The sequence below is a fragment of the Ammospiza nelsoni genome, chromosome 1 (assembly GCF_027579445.1).
Source record: "Ammospiza nelsoni isolate bAmmNel1 chromosome 1, bAmmNel1.pri, whole genome shotgun sequence".
Taxonomy (NCBI): Eukaryota; Metazoa; Chordata; class Aves; order Passeriformes; family Passerellidae; genus Ammospiza; species Ammospiza nelsoni.
This window is the reverse complement of record NC_080633.1, coordinates 130,202,755-130,218,024: the sequence shown is the minus strand read 5'-3', so window position 1 is coordinate 130,218,024 and position 15,270 is coordinate 130,202,755. Positions and strand designations below refer to the sequence as shown.

Sequence of the window (15,270 nt, the reverse complement as noted above, 5' to 3'; positions counted from 1 at the left end):
CACTGACACAGTAAGAGTCCTTCACCTGAATGCTGGCCCTGCACAGAAATTAATCTTTCTCAAGGGAATACAGGAAACATTCCATGTCTATTTTTCTTTCTTACACTGTTAGATAGTTTCAAGTTACATGGCTGTCACAGCTAGGAAAATAATTTTCTAGGTGCAGCAAAAGCAGGCAGGAAATATGACATTTTATGGTTTATATTTTTAATTCTTTTTAATCAGACACATTACAATGCACAACTGTGTCTTTAGGCAGGTACTAGGGTGCGCTGTCTCTCAGATCAGGAAGAGATGATGCAGAACTAGTCCTTCCTCTGATCTTTTAGGTACAATGAGTATTGCAGGTACTCTGACTGAGGGCTATGGCCACATTTAGTACAGCCTTTATAACAATTCAGTCACAGCTTTCATTTACTTCTATAATTAAGATGACAGTTATTGCAGCTTACTGAACTGACAGTTATTACAGATCTTACTGAACTGAGGATCACCCTTGGTTTCCAAAATGTAAACCCCATCATTTCAGAGGGCATTTTCAACTTGAGCATCATAGGAGTTTTGAAAATACAATTCTAACTGAAGGTAACCATCCCACTAATGATGCAGCTTTCCAGCTCTTCAGTGCTCATTAACAGAGATTGTTTATGAAATAAGTCTTTTATTTAATGCTACACAATCTGAACTGAAGGAATAGAACATTTACTCCACCTCAGGCCCAAGCTTTAGGGATGCATCCCCAAACATTTTCCAGAGTAAAACCATTTTCTCCAATACCAATCAGTGCAAGAAACAGCTTTTCCATTTCTACCCAGCGTATTTTTAGACAAACTACAGCATTAGAACATTGAAGTACCTCTCCCCCATACAGCACATAGGTTGAAAGCAGATTTCTTGCCTTGTGGAGCCAGTTTGTCAGGATGTATGTATTAATAACATTAAAGAAAAATAAATGAATTGTTACATTCTGATGTCAGGTGTACAAGTGCAGTAGTGGATTACGCTGAGGAGAATAACATTATCTATAAAAGTGGTATACAGGTTATCCCAGAGTGACTATAATACAGAGAAACTTTATGCCAAAGTAAGTATTTACAGAGATACTGTCACAGCAAAGAGGACAGGAAGCTAGTCTCACAGAAGTAGTTCAATAAAGAGAAAATGAGTGGACAAAGGTTTTGACTTTATATAATAAAATACCAAGTGCATTCTTTTAAGTGAATGAGTCTTTGAGACTATGGTCCTACATTTTAGGAAGCCATTTGAAGGTCAGATGTATAGTCCTGCTGCATAGTAAGGGTTACTTGGACTGCTGGAATTTTTACATCCATTGTTAACTCTGCACATCACAGCAATTCTAGTACTGCTTCTAACTGCAGAGTAAAAACCAAAGCTCTTAAGCCCCCTCCAAAATGCCTAAGATGGGATTTTGTATAGTAGACCTTCCAGCACAATTCGGATCTTTCTCCACTACTTTTGTGCTGTACATCTGGGATTAGTACACAGCCCAGAACACTTTAGTGGTAATTATGTTTATCTGCTCAAATGGTCTTGGCCAGAGTTATTATCCAGCTTTTTCTTGTCATTGCAACTTTAATCACATCCGATTTCTTTAAGTAGCCATATTATTTTAGTTACTTTGGCTCTTTTCCAACAGGCTTATTTTAAGCTGGTTGTGAAGGAAGGTTATTAATGGCTGGCTATTTTACATATTCCTTCAAGAGAGAAATAACCAGACACATTTGAGGGGGAACATGTGTGGTTGACTGCTCAAAATATCACTAAAAATATTTTAAAATCCAGTTTTGAACTAAGAGCAGAGTTGCTTTAACCTGTTATTTGGCAAGCATTTTTCAATCCTGCCACCTCTCAAGCTTCCTCAGCCATCTACCTAAATAGAAAGGATAACAAGCATAACCAGAGTTCCTCCAGTGCATGACTTCAAGGAACATGATCCCTCACAGTAAAGGAATCCCATTTGAAATGGCTTGCAGTATTCAAGACTCCACTACACAGGACAAAAACTAGAAGGAAGTCTCATGATTCTCATGCAGCTGCTCAGGGGTGTGCTGAACCTTGAGCTGTCAGCTTGACCACTAGTGTCTGGGCTCAAGCAGGCAGCACACCAGACAGTAAATCTGAGCAGCTTCCCTCTCCACTTTAAGACTAATTTACTGTAATGTACATTACTTGCAGTGGAATGATACTGCTCATGTTTTGGCAGGATGGGGAAAATTCCACTTTTGTATTTTTTATTATTTTATAAGGCAGATAATGCAGAAAGGTGAAACAGAATTTCTACAAGGAGTTAATCTGTGATATTGTAAAATCAAAGTACTACTTTATTAAGTGAGTTATTTTACACAATATGAACATCAATATAATTACAATTGTAAAAAATTTTTTATAACAAGGATGGACTGATTTTTTAGGATTTCCAAATAGGGCACAACTGTACATTTACACAGAATTGTCTTTGCATGAAGCCCAAGAGGGAACAGCATAAAAATATGAATGTTTCTGTAGCCCCTTCATTTTTGCTGATCAACAGTTTTAGAAAAGCAGCTGCAGGTTTGTTATGTAAGGTCTGACAGTAGAAGAGTCAATAGGTGTCATGACTTCACCTATAAAAAACAAGAACAACTCGGTTAAGCTGAACCATTACAGTGCTTATCTCTGATGAATGAAATACCATACTACTGCTTTTTATCTTATTTCAGCCTTTTATTATAACCACTTTCAGTCACAGTCTAACAACTGCCTACTGGGAAATCTCTTCTACAGTCAACACAGAAATTCAGATTTTTCTGCATTCACTTGCATAGCTTCAGGAACAAAAAGGCTCAATTGTTGGAAATATACTAAACAACTGTTTACATTACATGTTTTATAGTAGCAGACCAATTGTACTTCTGTATTTTGCTCAAAGCAAAACTAACATTTCAAAGCAAGAACTAAATAACAAAGTATTCCTAAGAATGACCATTTGAAATAACATTAATCCCTTTTAAAACAACCTCTGGGCACAGTGAAATGCCACAGCCATTTCACACATGTAAGAACTAGCTTGCTTCTTTCTTTTTTTAACAGTTCAGGGGTATAACTACAACCTACAGTAGTTTTCATATTAAAAGAACTGAAGCAAGTTTAAAGTTACAGTTGTTGGTGGTAATAAAACCAATTTGTATTACATCTTTCTCAGACAATCAATTAAAAATTAAGGTAATGATCTGTAGACAACCTTATGCCTGAACATCAGCCAATTCTGGAGGAAGTGGAGTCTTAGGATGCTTGCTTTCAAAGTGCTGTTTGAAGGTCTTGGGATCCGGCATTTGAGTCTGATTAAAGAGAGACATTAAACTTTATGCACAGTACAAGAGTTAAATAACACTACAAAACCTAATCCCCACTGTATTTTATTTTCTTTCCCCAGAAGCCAACTACCTCCTTGATGACACTGTTATAGTGACAGAAGCACTACTAATTTAGCTGCAGGGTAGGATGGAGTATTTAACTGCCTATTTTCAGAGGTGCTTTTAAGCACCACAATCACACTTGCTTTGGCATGGTCATCAGTGGTGTTATTCTGGCTAGGTATCTTCCTGCACATCCTGCACTTCACAGGCTGGCCTGGTGGAAAACCTCCCTCCTCACCATTTTCTTTTTCAATGCCTTAAAGATAAACATTTATCCTTTACACAATCAAATCTTTGTGAAAGCCATTTCTTTAGTTTACCAATAGGCCAAGAAGTTACATGGCATGAACTGAGTGTCTACTTGGCACAAGCAATCTCAGACTTTTGCTATGACACAGCTGCAGACATCGACTGCCCAAAGTGATTGGTACTACAGCCTGATTTCACAACAAGAGGAGCTGGTTACAAGTACTTAAGTAAGCAATCCTCAATTTGGAATCCTATTTAAGACATTTGAAGTGGCAGATCTATTCTGAGACTGACTACTGAAGTGAAAATGGCAAGTTCATCCTTCAGCTCCAAAAGAAGCATTTAGGAAAATCAGCCAGAAGGAAAAGAATAATCTGATTAGTACTCAAATTTCTTTATTCTTGTCAAATAAGTTGTTCTAGCAAAAGTTACTGTGTATCAAGCTTACATTAAAGCTTTTGGCACCCCCTCTTCTCCTTTCTAGAGCAACATCCATTACCACTGATTCCAAGACAGGCCAATTCCATCACAAAGAAAATATGTTTCCACATAGAGACTAAACAAGAATTGACTGCACACTTTTTACATGTTCTATCTCATACTAAGAACACATGCAGACCACTGTAATACAAAAGGCAAAATAACCACCCAAACCAGACCTGAACACAACCTCTCAGATTTTCTATCTCAATTACCAGTATGGCTGAGTAATCTGTAAGCAAGTCACACAACAGATGCAAACTCTTCTTACAGCAACAGGCTAGACAACCACTTAAGTATTTTCGTTTCTGCTATAAAATCTAAAAATCCTGTTCTAGGCAGGGAGACAGACCTCTCCCTACAAGACTATTTTGACTTCAGTTCCTCTTACCCTACAGACAGTGCAGGTATATATCAAGGCAGCCTTGGCTGCAGCCTTCTGATCATGTCCTTGTTTCTTTTTTTGCTCAGCTTGCTTTTTGGCATTTTTCTGCTGCGACTGAATCTTCTGCTGTCCACGAGCCATATCTACAAACAAAAAGAAGACATTTAGTCTACAAACATGAGAAACTGCTGCTGCTATCTGACTGAGGAGCTGTAACCATGAGCACAATGCAGTCACCTGCTCTGTCCACAAGGCCTACAACTCCCATAACTCAAACACAACAGACATCTGTTCGAGCTCTTTGCTATGTAAAGCCTGTGGGTTCAGTATCACTCTTAAAATAAACACCAGAATTATTAGGCCATTCTAAGGTGTCTTCCTCTACTGAGATTCAAGCTCTACTTTTGAAAAGTGTTTTCAATAGTCAGAATAATGAAAAGTTTCCTTTACAGTTAATAAAACCTTATTCTTTTTTTCAAAAGGTACTGAAAAATTCAAGGGTTTTGTTGTTTGTGGTTTATTAAGAGTCAACCTTTTCCTCTGGAACTTGAAACAAGTTCAAGAAAGGCAAATCAAAATATTACCCAAGATGTGTTATTGTCTTCTGCTTTAGGTGCTTGTGAGCTGCTTTGAAGTTGGGAACTCCAAGAACAATAGGTCACTCCTCTTTATTGAAGGTGATTTTTACAGGTGGCTATTGTATTTTTATTTTCAGCCACATTTATGTGCATACAATTTCTTGAAAAAAAAAGACTGCCCCTATCAGAAGCCATCACTGCATCTAACACAGGAGCACAAAGGAAGTAAGTGCTACTGCCATATGCCACTACAAGGTCCACCAGAAGACAAAACGAGACAAAAGTGTCACAATTCAGGGAGCATCAAGACATCACATTCCACAGCAGCATGCTCCACCTGCACACAGCCACCAGGACACCCAGTTCAGTCCTTACCCCACCCCCAGAGCAGACACCAGAGAGGCTTTGGGCACACCAAGAGAACAGGACTCAGCATGTGGTTCTATAACCCAGCAGCCCAATTTCTGCTATTGTGTCTCTCCCAGTCCCTCCCGGCCCACGCACGGTTCAGAAGCACAGCCCTGCCACCCAAGCCCACTGTTCTCAGGACAAGCAGTAAATCCTGTGTTCCCAGGAGGGCAGCAGCTGCTTGGCCCCTGCCCCTCTGGGTGACCTGGGCACTTGCCCCAGGTTTGGTACCTGTGGGACAGACACACTCATGGCTGCACCACGCCTGTCACGCAATCCCTCCCATCAGGACAGTGGCCTCCCAGTGCGAGAGAAAATCCTACCCAAACAGTGACTGACCTCGAGTAAATACATATGGAAAGCCCTTGAAAACCATTACAAAAATTAAGTTTCTATGAAACATCAACAACATGTGAAAACTCACTAGTATTGTGGGAATTTTTGGACATGTGCCTAACATGTCCAAAACAGTGGCCCTGAGACCCGGAACAGCTCTTGTGCATTGAGAGACACCTCTGAGGCTGCAGCCTGGCTCTTTCATGGCATCCAACACCACCATGTAACCCTCTGCAGAAGTATCAAACCACATCTTCAGTGTTCCCTCCTCTTCCCCCACCAGTTTCTCTAAAAGAAAATTCACAAGTCCGTACAGCTAATAAAATGGAACACAACAACAATTCCATTAACGAGCAGATAGAAATACATGTGGGGTCCAACAGTTTCCATAAGGTACAACAGTCAATGTCAGTATGACTAAAAGTGCCAGTCTACATTCCACTGGATGCTACAACTACTTCAGAACACCCCAGCCAGGGCCTCATGCTGTTTATATACAGCATGGCTCCATCAGACCACTGGATTCCCACTTTAAATTTAAAAAAGAAGAAGATATATTGCCAACAGCTTTGCATACACAAGAAGGAACAGTAGGTTTTATTTCACTTCTATTTTATCAGCATTACAGCAATCGTCCAGGAGTCAGACGGCTCCTGACATAAAATACTCAGATGTAACAAAAAAGAATTCTTTTCACAAAGTGTTTGCATATTACTTTGTATTTTAGTGCTTTGATAAGTACTACATTACAACAGCCAACCACACTGAGCTTTCACGTACTTGGCAACTGCTGGTTTTAGTTAAGTCACAGACAAGAAAACACGACTACAAAAATTTGCTCAAAAATATCAACCACCACACAAAGTCCAAAACCAAAAATCCGAGAGTTTAAATACTGCAAGTTACATTAATGCAGTTGAAACAGAGAAAAGTAAGGTTTAGACTACTATTATTCTAGGAAAGCGACAAAAGGAATAATCCCAAAGCTGGTTTGAAAGAATGATGAGTTCATCTACAAAGCCAAATCACTAATTGCAGTTGCACAACGCAGGTAAGTGTTGTTTTCCCTATCAGGCACGCCCTCACAGAGTCCAGCAGACCAAGCCGGCTGTCTCCAAATAAAGAACGCGCGAGCACGTAGGAAACAGAACCCATGGAAAAAATCTGCTGCCAAATCCTAACAGGATTTTTTGCTGCCAAATCCCAGCAGCAGCAGCACGGGCACCGTCGGGAAGCGAGGCTGAAACCCGCAGCACAGCCATACCTCACACGGGGTCATTTCCTTGTAAGTCACCAGAATTCGAGCGGAGTTTCAAGTCCTAAAGCTGGGCACCGGCAGCTGTGTGCGCTGTCACTGCCAGAGCACACGGACGGCAGCTCGGGCACCGCGGCCTCCCCGGCCCGGAGCGAGGGCTCGGGCGGCCGCTCCGCCGGGGACGCCCCAGCCGGGCCCGGCCCGCGGCGCGCAGGGACCGGGGGCGGCCGGGGGCCTCGGGCGGGCCCGGCGGGGCAGGGGCGGCCGCAGCCCCACCACGTGCCCCGCGGGAGGGAAGCGACCACGGAAGGACAGACGGACGGAGGCCGCAGCCGGGAGCGGCGGCCCGCGAGTGGCGCGCAGGCCGGGCCGGGCCGCCTCCCTTCCCCTGGGCCAGGTCTGCTCCCCTTCCCCCGCCCCACCCCGCTCCCCTGGGCTCCGCTTCCGCGGCGCTGCTCACCCGTGCGGGATGCGGGCTGGGCGGCCCTGCCGAGCGCTGTGGAGGCTCCGCGCGGCCCCGCCGCCGCCGCTGCTCGGGAGGAGAACGAGGAGGAGGAGGAGGGAGCGGGACCGGCAGTGCGCGCGCGCCGGACCCGCCCCCGCGCCCGCGCGCCCCGGGCGGCGCTGGCCAATGGCGGCGCGCGGCCGTTACATAACGCCGGCGTGGGGGGCGGCGGCAGCCAGTGGTGGGGCCGCGGGTTCGCGTCCCGGCGGCGGAGCGCCCTGCGGGGTTCCACCGCGAGCGGCCGGACCGGGTGGCTGAGGCCGCCAAGCCCCGCTTTGGAACCCTCGGGAGCCCCCTGCGCTGCTGCGGGCAGGGGCGGGGTCCGGTCCTGGGGCACACCGGGATCAGCCAGCACAGGCAGCCTCGCCCCGCCCGGTTCCCGGGAGCGCAGCCCGGTGGCGCTGCCGCAGCCCCGGGGGATGCGCAGCGCTGCCCTCGGGCCCGCTCCCAGCCGCATTCCTGTGCTCTTGGCGTACGGGCGCGGCCCGGAATAGCGCTGCTCCCGCTCCTGCTCCCCGGGATCCCGAGAAATGGCTCGGAGAGGCTCTCGGGAGGCCCTGGAGAGGAGGGGATCCTGTTCTGGCTGCCCTTCACACAGAGGGCCCCTGTGTAGGCTGGAAGGGTTAAGTAGAAAGAAACAGCCTGCGATGAGAAGAATTTTATTCAAGTTTAAAGTGCAGTAGATGTGATTTGGACACGTTTTGCAAGGATATAGAGGAAGTTTACAGGCTGTAGCCACTGCACAAGTGATTTGAGTTACTGACTTGCATGAATACAGATGTAGGCAGGCCCTGTAAGGAGGCATAAATGAGCTCTTTATCTTCTATGGACCTCTTTGTTGCATTCAGCCTTAGGGTGGCTGAATCTTTGTGCCTGCTCAGATTATGCACCTGTTAGGAAAAGGTGAAATGCTGGCAGCATCTCTGCTTAGAGGTGACATTCTGCCACTCTCTGCGTACTTGTTGTAGCTTCCAAACCTGGCATCTTGATCACTTCTGCGTCCAGGGCAAAACAGCAAACATAATATACCTACCAGAGGAACTATAAGGTGTTAGCTTGATTTTTTGCAGAGCTTAGGCTGAATGATTGAATTGTTCTGATCCAAGAGAGGAAAATGCAACAACGACAACAAAATCTGTAAAGAAGTACAGTGAAGGCTTTAGGCCATTCTCATGAGTCTTGCCTAGAGCATGTTAGCAGTTATGAGGGAGCTGTATAGTAGATTTCTGATATGTAAGTCACTGGAAGTTGGTCCAGATGTCACAACATCTAAGATAGTCAAACATAAGCCTGTGATGAAAAATGAATTTCCTAACATTCTCATTTAAAAAAATCTTCCTAATGTTCTTCTGTGCAACTATGTCTTCCATATTAAACTGATAGCACTGTAATTGATCTGCATTAAAATGATCTTGTCACTGGCTTCTGAGCTTTATGGAAATAGGCAACTATAAAAAAAAAAACACTCAGTGCATTTGTGCATGGGCTTGTGGGGTGGTGTGGAGAGGGAGGCTTTTTGTGTCCTGGGCTTGCAAGCAGGTGGCTTTCAGAATGAAGTTTTGCTTTCATCAGGCAGAGATTGGCAAGTAAAAAAGTAGCTTCTGTCCTGGCTGATGCTATTTTTAAGGACTGCTGGCCTTATATGTGAAACTGGAGAGGGTTTTTCAAGGGTCATGTTCCCATACTATGGTGTTGCTGTAGATCTGGCTAGACAAGAATTTCATATAAAGTGGCTCTCCCAAGCACATGCTGAGCTCTGGCTAGTCTTGGAAGCTTTTTCTGCTTTTAGAAGAACGAGGGATAGATCTTGCAGGACAGGGGACTGTGGCTGTTTTTCTTTCTGCTCTGTCTTCTATCCCTTTTGTGCTTTAGATCCTGGTCACAGCATTGGTCTCTGTGTACCCAAATCATGGCTTTGCAATTGAGATCATTCCAAAGAGACTGTTAGGGAAAAAAAAAATTAAACACCACAGTGAAAGAAGAATATAAGCACCCATAGCTGAGATTTCTTCTACTAAGATAATAAGGAAAACTTCCCATTCCCTGTAGACAATTTTTTAAAATTGATTCACTGCATGAAGCCTATTTGTCACACCAAAGGGGTATTTCCATGCCCCTGTGCAGGTTAGCAGAGACGTGGGGTAGATGTGATGAGCTCTTAGAGAGGCAGGGCGGGCCCGTGCTCTCTGTGCTTTGCGTAGCTCTGACGAAATGAACCTGTGGTAATTACAGTTTATCTGGCTTGTGGACTTCCTCTCCTCTGTGTTGCTCCCACATGAGGTGAAATAAGCCAGAGTGTATGAACAAAAGCATAAATAGAAGTTAAAATGTAAAATAAGTGGAAACATTAGACTGAAATGTTGCATCTTAAAATTACTATAAATACACTGCAGCACTTTTCTGTGTACTTCTTGTTTAACTGTTGTTTTCTAACTTAAAAACATCTCCCAAACCTCACAGATATTACCAAATAATCTGCATTAAAATAGAGTGAAAACCAAGAACATCTCTTGGTAGTTAAGTGTAGACAAAATGCAAGGCGTTTATTACCCCAAGCCAAGCCTAACAAAATTACAATTCACTGAAATCTGTAGAAGCACCGTATGCATAGAAAACACAGCTCCACAAGGATAAGGCATTTTAGCCCCTATGTAGCCCCTAAAAATAGTCCAAATTTAAAAAAATAAAGACATTATCTTCTCACGATGAGGCAATTGATGAGAAGCAAGACTTCAGTTTAAGCCCAAGCTTGAACGTGGTGATCAAATAAACCCCAAAATGATGGTCTACTGAGAAGGGAAGGAGCAAAGGAAACTGGAAGGAGCAGTGCTGTGAGGCAGAATTGTTTCTTAGTTTCTTGGGGGTTTTTTTAGCAGTTATGATTGTTTGTTATTCTCATGCTTATTTCTTATCCTGTTGGATTCCACCCCACCTCATCATTTCCTGTGCCTGCAGAGAGGTGCAATTTCTGCCATTAGGTCAAAATACCTGTTCTGCTTAATAGCAACTTGTTGGCACTTGAATTTTGTTGCAGGTCACTTTGAGCTGTCTCACCCTGGTGTGACTGGTGTCCCCCCCACAGTTCCTGCTGGGAACCAGGTGGCATTTTGACATGTGTAATTAAACCCATTTTGAAAGCAGTGTCGTGAGGTGCGGGGCAAGTTTGCTCACAACAGCATGGGTGGGGCTGCATCTCCCTTCTGAATCAGCCCCTGAGCATCTGCCAGGTCCTCCCACTGCCATTCCCTGCTGCACTTACTGTGGTGTATTTTTCCTGTTCATTTGCTCCTGTGTTCACTGTTGACCCTGTGTCACATCAAAGATCATCTCAGCTGGCTAAATGTTGGCTTTAGGGCTGTCTTGGCCCTTGCTTGCAGGGAGGAACATGCTGGTACCCTGTGCCTGCCTACTGAGGGGTTTTATGTGGTGCCCCACATGACCCCTTGTCATGTCTAAAGAAGTGAAGCAAAGGGAAGGAGATGCCCTGGGCCTGCAAGTGACAGCGATCTGCTCACTAGATTTTGTGGATGCAGACCAATGTTGACACAAACACAGAATAGGGAGAGATTGGCTGTGAACCCAGTAGCCTTTGAAAGAATAGTCAAGGCTGATGCAATGGTACATCAGAGTCAGCAGTGCTGAATGAAGGGACAGGATGACATGGATGCAGGCAGAACCCCAGCCAGGCTGTAACCCTGGTAGTTAGTGCTGTTTGATGGAACACATCATGCAGCAGTGCCTATCTAACTTGGGGGCCTCATAAGGTGGTGTTTTGCTCGTTTACCCTTTCTCTGCTTTGTGGACTTTCACTTCCTCCCTCCCCCACACGTTAGCACGCTGTTCTTTTCCCTGTAAAGGCATTTTTCACAGCCAGAGCTCCGGCTTTCATACATCCAGTTCACGCCTCCCTGACACAGCATTAACTCCCGTCCCTCTGCTGACCCCGAGTGCTGTGTGCTGCTTCTCCAGAGCCAGGGCGTGGGCACCTCATGGGCTTGAACAGCATTGCTCTTGTGGCAAATCCAAAACAAGTGTGAGATCTTAAATCACATGTTTGGCTCACAGATTCAATAGATTCTTAGCACTGCACTGGCATGAGATGATACCAAGTCACAATACATATATACTGCAGGAATAAGTATTTTAAGGCACGTGATGGTGTGCCTCTTTTTGCACGCTGCTGTAGAACTAGGTGTTCTGTAATCCACAGGATGCTGATCCACAAGGTCTAAAAATGGAAAACGAAGGTAGGAAAAAAAGGAGAGCAAACAAATTGAGAAGGAAAGCCAAAGATTAAGCTCTATTTTGGAGAGAAGCCAGCACAACAATGCAGCTCCCTTGGCAGGGCACCTCATGCTTGTGGTACCCTTGCAATTCCACACTGGCTTTAAAGAACCAGCCCCATTAGCAGCAATGCAGCATCTTTTCCTGGTTTGCCTGCTGCCTTTCTGAACAGCTGCTTTGTTCCAGGGACACCTGATGGGTGGCATCCTCCACAACAAGGACAACCTCAGGTGATGTCCACCACATTGCCAGCCTCCCTGTGCTCCTCACGGTACTCCTGGTCCCATCAGTAGTCTCCAGAAGCACATAAATAAGACTGACATTATCCTTCCTAGCAGGACAGTGCCTCCTTCTTCTGCACCCCCAGTGAGCTGGCAGTGTACCAGGTGGCCACACATTTGTAAACCATTTCCAAAAGTTGATATAACTCTCACTTCTACCTCACCTGTACCGTGTGTTTAGACTCTAGTGCAGCAAGGCAGCCTGCAGAAATACTTTTGCCACCAAACCTTAAATTAGGATGAACCCAAGGAAATGTCCCAAAGTCAATGGTAGATTTTGGTGGCATAGAGACTACAGCTAACTGTTCTTTCTCTGGGTTTAGTGGTTGTTTTTTTTCTTCCCATAGTGCCTGACCCTTTCCAGCAAGAATGGACAGAGCTGCTTCAGTGAGTGTTCCTTTCCATCGTAAGGGCAAAAAAATGTACAAGGGAAGATGCAATAAGGAGCTGCCCACATCCTCTGAGAGACAAAAATGTGAGGGCTTGAGGAAAAGGCTCCTGAAGAATGACAGATGGAGGCAGTCAGAAGCATGGAGATGCAGTTCCTCAAATGTTTCAAGGCATTTGCACCTCCTGGAGAGCATGGGCCAAGATTGCTTTGTGACCTTTACGTATTTTGCAGCCTCTTTTCTTTTAAATCCATTTTGTTGGAAGTGAGTTTTGCTAAAAACAACAAAACACAAATGCCTTTCTCAGCATGTCACAATTTTTTGACCAACCCACATAGACAAACTGGAGACCTTGAGAACATACGCTTCCGTTCTGTATAAACAGTTTAAAATAGATTTTAGCTTTGCTCAGCATTACGTACAGTTACTATTTTAAAATGCACTCCAATTAATCATTCCCTTTTTTGCCTCTGCCCTCCATTCATGCTTTTGGATCTCGTATGTGTTCAAGTCCTTGTCTTATCATGAAAACAAATACATCTGTACATTTTAAATTAATTCAGAATAACAAGGTTTCCCTCCTCTCCATCAATAAAAATACATAAAGAAAATCCACACACTGTGTCATGTGCATGTTAAAATCTGAAGCAATTGTGATTAAAACTTCTCACAAACATGCGAACATTGGTGACAACTGGCCTCTAGCTTCAAGAAGAGAAATGCATCCCTCAGCCTGTGCTTCTGAATGGCTGCACATCTCAGAGATGCCTCTGTGCTGAGGTGGCTCAAAGTGTTCACTATCTCTGCTTCCTTCTTCAGCCCATCTGCAATGCTCCAGCCTCGTACTGGAAATATTTTGGTAGCTGCTTATTGTTCCTTGAGGAAGGGGCAATTACTTCTCATCCAGAGCCAGCCTCTCCATCTGTTTTTCAGTTATCCATGTGCAGATTTCATTGCCATTCTAGAACTGCTAAGGGCAGGATGGGAAGCTCTTCATGTTTTCCAAACAGCACGTAAAATCCTGTGGGATAAGGAAGCAAAAGGCCAAAGGTGCATGTCAGAATTACACATGAGAGAATAAGCACAGAGAGTACACAGGAAAGAGCTCTGCAGCTGTAAGATATTCTTCATGGAAGGGAAGCAGCCTTGGATATTCAGAAGTGCCACACACACTGCTGGTTTTCCCAGGTTAGCAGTGCTGGCTCAGTCCCAGCAGTCTGCCGCTCCAGGAAGAGATCGGTGAGAAACATCTGCTGGATCTCAACTTTCTCCTTTTCAGATGCCCCATTACACTCACTCTGGAATCACTGCATGACTTAAAGGCAGGAATCCAAAGAGTCTGCTGCAAAGTGAGCTGTGGGGATTGCTCTGATTGCCAGTGTTTCCTGCCAGTTGCTGACAGAGCTTGGAACAGAGTAAGGTCTAGCTAACAAACACTGGTGGATAAACAGGACCTGGCAAGAGAAATCAGGGGAATGGTTTGGTTTGCACCAGGCCACTGGATCCCATTTCTTTGTGCAAAACGTCGCGGACTGCTGCACTGGAGGAATGTGCCATGGGATGTGGAGCAGAACAGAAAACACATTCCTGGAAGGAGCCAGCAATTCCAAAAGATGGCAACTATGTAGAGGTAAAAGGCTTTACTTATGGAGCAGCAAGACAGAATGTCTGTGCTAATTGACAGAACTTCTGCAGCTCACTTACTGTGGATATACAAAGTTGTGTCTCAGTGGATGCTTGTAAGTGCACTCTTGGGATAGACTACCATGGGATGGAGGAATGGAAAACCTTTGTCCTGCTATATGGCTGGTGTCTCAGCAGCACAGCAGAGGGCTGGCTGCTCTTTCACTCTGTCCTTTAGCCTGGCTTTTCCTTGGAAACTGTGGGAGAAAACCAAGGAGGAGGAATTAATGCTTCTGTGAAAACACTCAGTGCACATCTCTAATCAGGCAGAATGGCACTTAAAGAAGAGTCCCAAGAGCTGATTGTGAGGTAACATTAAGTACAGACTTTGCACATTAGTATTTCCCAGGCTAGAAAAATGTAAGGCTCTCATTTCTATTACCTGGTTAAAAAAGAAAAAAAAGGACTAATTTTAATCTGACTGCCGTTTTGCAAACCTAATTTGAAAAACTCTGCTCTTGCAACCTGGCTAAAGAGTTACAAAGAAGTGAAGTGGAAATGCCTGGTGCTGGAGACATGCCTATTTGTCCCAGGGGAAAAGTGTCTTTTACAATGCTTCCACAGGCAGGAAGACAAAGGCCTGATCCTGTCTAAGCATAGGCAGGAGCAGCTTAAATACCTTCAAGCTTCATTCTCTCCATCCCCAAACCAAGACTGCAACCCCTTAACATCCTGAGCCTTCCTACTCCCACATCTCCAGGGTACCCTTCTCCAAACCAGTTGTCCAGGCTTTTCCTGGGACTGTCCCCTATGTCCCAGTATTCATGGTAACAACTCCATCTGTTCAAAGCCCAAACAAAAGGCTGCCTGCACAACAAAAGCCTTTGCACACCTCACCTGTTCCCTATTTTAAAATGTGCGCCTTTAAGCAAAATAAATTTAGCCTGGAAACAACCTTCCAGGCTTATTCCTTTTATATATTTCTCTGTTACTATAAAGAGTTCCTTGGTGAGAGAAATCTTTTCCACAAATATTTAAAATCAGCATCAAATCCTTTTTTTACTTTTCTGTTTGATAAACC

General features: G+C 44.4%; 1 protein-coding gene across 2 annotated transcripts; it reads right to left on the bottom strand.

Moving 5' to 3' along the window:
- Positions 1 to 641: 641 nt before the first annotated feature.
- On the bottom strand, positions 642 to 7,797 carry ZNF706 (zinc finger protein 706). 2 transcript variants are annotated; one of them, XM_059489189.1, is made up of 4 exons: positions 7,568 to 7,797; positions 4,537 to 4,673; positions 3,242 to 3,338; positions 642 to 2,624 (listed from the first exon to the last, which is right to left on the bottom strand). In XM_059489189.1, exons 2-3 carry the CDS (start codon positions 4,669 to 4,671, stop codon positions 3,243 to 3,245), a joined length of 231 nt encoding a protein of 76 aa, XP_059345172.1. In that variant the 5' UTR covers positions 4,672 to 4,673; positions 7,568 to 7,797; the 3' UTR covers positions 642 to 2,624; position 3,242. The 2 variants fall into 2 exon arrangements, with proteins under 2 accessions (XP_059345172.1, XP_059345181.1); XM_059489198.1 differs by lacking the exon at positions 7,568 to 7,797 and adding an exon at positions 7,117 to 7,281.
- Positions 7,798 to 15,270: the final 7,473 nt, after the last annotated feature.